The 4,395-nt window shown below is 34.7% G+C and overlaps 1 protein-coding gene across 1 annotated transcript in view; it reads right to left on the bottom strand.

The window, feature by feature from the left end:
• Positions 1-1,949: 1,949 nt before the first annotated feature.
• The window catches only part of LOC108757601 (uncharacterized), a 3,460-nt gene continuing 1,014 nt past the window's right edge, over positions 1,950-4,395 (bottom strand). Inside the window, exons 2-4 of the mRNA XM_018502059.1 lie at positions 4,304-4,390; positions 3,991-4,113; positions 1,950-3,312 (exon numbers count right to left, since the gene is read on the bottom strand). Of these exons, the coding sequence (XP_018357561.1) occupies positions 3,135-3,312; positions 3,991-4,113; positions 4,304-4,390 (388 nt within the window). The 3' untranslated portion in view covers positions 1,950-3,134. The remainder of the gene's footprint in view (positions 3,313-3,990; positions 4,114-4,303; positions 4,391-4,395) is intronic.

The raw sequence follows: 4,395 nt of genomic DNA, 5'->3' as shown, positions 1-4,395 counted from the left end.
CACAGATATTTTTTGCAACTGTCATATTTTTTATGCCTAATGAGAAATGCGAAGTTTTTTTAGCAGATCTTTAGGCTCTGTGATTTCCTAAATTTTACCTTTCCTTATATTTTTGTAAAAAAATTAATAGAATGTTTATTATTTTTATATTAAAAAGGAATATTTAAAAGGGAGAAACTAGAAATTATTTCAAGACTAGTGAGAGTTTATCCTCGCGATTGGAAAGTGATTGTACTAAAAATAAATCGCTTGAAAAGCGCATATAAAATACGCTTTTCAAACACTTCTCCACGAGGCAAAAACGCTTTCGTAAACGTCATCTGGATTTCGCGTTGAGAGCGGTTATTGTTGGAAAGCATGCCGTGTCATTATTGTGGTGCGACGAAACAATAGCGACCGCGAACAAGACACGCGAAGAAGCACACTGCACCATGCAGCGATCGACCAACGTTTGCGGTTACATAGGGTATCCCTGTTTTCTAAAGTAAAAAAAAAAGTACAGCTTTATCTGTTCAACCTAGTTCCCAAAAAGTCATTCTTTATTTTCGATCGTTTACTAAAACGCTCATCACAATTTCTTTTATAAGTCGAAATTAGACTAATAAAAATAAATCAAATACAAAAAAGACGGAGAAATACATTCCGTCGAAGCGGATCTTAATGCTTATCTAATAACATATTCATATACAAATTATTAAAGACCAAGATCTGCTCTGACCGAAAATAGAATTCTTTCTCTTATTTGAAAATTCTGTTTTTAAAGATATGAAAATTTATTCAAAATTGGTGAAAAGTACACCGGTAGTATACCGGTGAAAAGTATAAATAAAAGAATAAATTTCTTGAACACCCTATATATAGACCCTCCATAAAATGCTCCCGTACGTCTCCGTCTGCAACTCTCGACATACGGAGCGTCGTCTTAACAAGATAAATTATCGTATTTTTGCGGTTATAGGGGACGTATCGAACGCAATGCGTTGCACGCGGAATGAGACATCAAGATTTGAGAAGTCTCCGTAAATTAATCGCGTTTAATTTAATCTTTCATGATCAAAGAGTGATCTCAAGATTCGTATCATGAGCTTCTCACGTGATCTTGACAGTAGCGATACTTACGCAGTTTCGTTGTTCATCTATCGTCATAAATAAGTTTAATTAATCTAAACTTTAATGAGAATTTCCTCGCGTTATTTACGAGCAACAAGCATTGAGAATCGAACGACAGTGAGATTAACTCGCGCTTCGTACAAAGTATCGTATCGCGGCCAGTCGCTCTGCGTTTATTTGTATTACTTTGAGACCCCCTCTTATCTGGTTCGATGCTCGCCATAATCGTACGAGGGTGCATTAGCACGCGTAAATAAACGATAATAGTTTTAAAGAAACAGAAGCGTTTCAGCGAGATAACGAGAAAACTAGTTCTAACAAGTTTTCAATTGTTGCATACGTCTTCGAGTTATTTCAACTATTGAACGACTACGGCCCGTTTTCATAATATATGGTTACCTAAAGATTAAAGATTACAAACAGATTCATCAATGAAATTCATTCATGAATTTCTTGGTTACCTTTAATCTTTAGGTAACCATATATCGTGAAATTGGGCCTAAGAGTTAATTTTTTAAACCATTATTATGTCATTTAAATATTTTCTACACACAGAAAAATATACTATATTTAAAAATTAATTATTTATTTTACAAGTGTTTTATATATCTGCAAATCTAGCATAAGGTCATCATAATTATCAAAATATATTCTGAATCTAATAAGATTTATACTTCAATAATGGTTATTCAATTAAAACAAATTTGCTTATTTCATTACATCGCTTCTACGATAATATTTTATAATATTCTTCAAAAGAAAAAAGTTTTTGTTTTGAATAAATAAGTTTTTAATTTTGCAATAATAAGTATATTTTTAATTTTATGAATTATGTTCTGAGATTATTATCTTTGTAAAGATAAGTGTCACTTAGAAGAAAAAAGTAAATTGAATCATTTTTTTACTTTTTTTAGCAGTAGATTATTTTTCTGTGCACATTTATGCAATGAAGCGATAAATTTTAAACTCCCAAGGTTGATGTAGGTAGTGTTTTTGTTTCATTGACCATGTTGCTATTGTTAGAATTTTATAGCATATGTGTAATACGAAGTATAAAATTTTAAATATTAGCAATATATACATATAGCTATTATTTTAGTTTAGAATAAAAATTATAAATATACAAAATAAACGTCGATGGATTTCAGGCAGGTGAGGAGATCGTTCGTATGTTTCATTCTTTTTTTTTCTATCGTGTCACAATTCGTATATTCATATATTTATGGTGACAGTTATCTACATATGATGATTGCATTTTTATGCAGCTTACAAAACACGTTGTCGATAAACATACGATGCTCATACTTCCCGGTCTCCATGAACACGCCGAGATTACGAGGGTCTCGTTCGAGTTCCCGAAGTGCGTGCAATATATATCTTAAGGAACAATTTATAAAATGCCGTTTACCGTGTCGGCGATGCGTGAATGACGAGCGAAGAGAAAAGCGCACGATTGTTTATGAACACTTCGCTGCCAGGTAATGCCATCTTCAACGCTAGAATCGCCGATAGCACATTTTTGTGCGATACGACAATTCACATTTTTGGAATCAATACAACGGGTGCTTTCCATTTAATGATACAAATCGATACAGACATCATTCCTCTATCTTTTTTTTATATTCAGTGGGTAACAAAGACAAAACGACATTTGTATTGATTTGTGCTACCAAATGGAAAGCACTCGAGTATCCATTTGCATCTCTATTCTGTCTTTTTTGTTTTGGGAAAAAAAAAACGCGCGTATATAAAACTCGCGGTGGAAAAAACATTACTTACACATAATTTGCACTCGAAAAAATTTCAGGAATCCGATGGGGATCAAGTAATGAATCGCTCTCCGTAATCTCCTGTCGCATGAAACGAAAATTCCACAAGACTCGTCGATTTGGGAGTCGCGTTCAAAATGTAACAGACAAAAGATGCTGTGTCCCTTGCTCGACGTAGTACAATTTCATTCCGCAACAATTCGAGATACAAATCCAAGATGGGAACGAAAAGAACATAAAGCATGTAGGAACAGCCTACTTTTTCGCTATTTGCCCGTCCACAAATTCGAGATAACTGGAGCCGACTTTCAAAAACGCCACTCCAGTGCCGATGCCAGCTAACGTACAGCAGACTGGACTTGGCGGGACTATGGAACGTATCACTGCCCACAGTAAGACCGATCCCAGGCTCAATAATACCGCGCCAGTGGCACTGAAAAGCAAATGCGACAAAAATAAGAGATAATTCGATTCTACTCCAAAAGAGATGTACACAATTTGTCTCACAAGAGCATATATACATCTGCACAAGATTTATGAGAATTTTAAAAAATATGTATATCACTTTAAAATACAATCCAACAGCTTATTTCGTCATTGAATATTGTGTGCTTTTCATTTAGTGACAGAAAATAACATCGTTTTTTCTTGGCATTTAGTGATTAATAATTTTGTACATATATACACTTTTCTTGAAGCTTCCTCTTCATAAATGCTCAAAATTTGTCAAATGAATTTGTATTGGGAGACTACACCAGCCAGTCCAAGGTCATAATTTTTGAAATTCTAAATAGTGCAATTAATTAGAATATAATAACAGTACTTATTGGCCGAGCGGTCTAAGGCACCAGACTCAAGGTTCATACCTTCTCGGTTCAATACTGAGTTTGAGGCTTTCTGGCCCTTTCTAAGGGTGTAAATTCGAATCCCACTTCTGCCAACAATATGTGCTTTCCATTTAGCAACACAAATTGACACAAGTGTCTATCTTTGTTACTGAATGTCAAGAAAAATAGAATGATGTATCGACTTGTGTCATCAAATAAAAAGCATTTATGATGTATACATTTCTGTGAGACTTACTGTATATATTACCAATATGAAATCTTACCTGTATAGAATTCTTACAGACTGTGGTGCAGCCTTCATATGTTCACGTGTGTAGATGTATGATCCAGTACCAATCAGAGTGCCAGCCAGTAAAAAATTTGTAATGTCTCTCTTTGGGAATACTCTGAAAAAGAAAAGAAATAATACTATTTATAATCTCTCTTTTAATTCATCATTTACATTCTGTGACTCATTAAAATTTAAGATACATTCTTCTGTCGTAATATTCACGCAAATTGCATAGAGTTACGTAATAAGAGACGACAGAAGAGGACCCGTCATCGTCCTGTTGAATTGGACGAAGTGGAGCTTACTTGACGACGAGGCTCGGGTTCATGACATTGATGGACATCGATGTGTACGAGACGGCGCCGAATGCCGGCGCGTAGAACTTGGCGATGCTGCA

This window comes from Trachymyrmex cornetzi, unplaced genomic scaffold (assembly GCF_001594075.2).
Source record: "Trachymyrmex cornetzi isolate Tcor2-1 unplaced genomic scaffold, Tcor1.1 scaffold147, whole genome shotgun sequence".
Lineage (NCBI taxonomy): Eukaryota > Metazoa > Arthropoda > Insecta > Hymenoptera > Formicidae > Trachymyrmex > Trachymyrmex cornetzi.
This window is presented reverse-complemented; position numbering and strand designations above follow the sequence as displayed.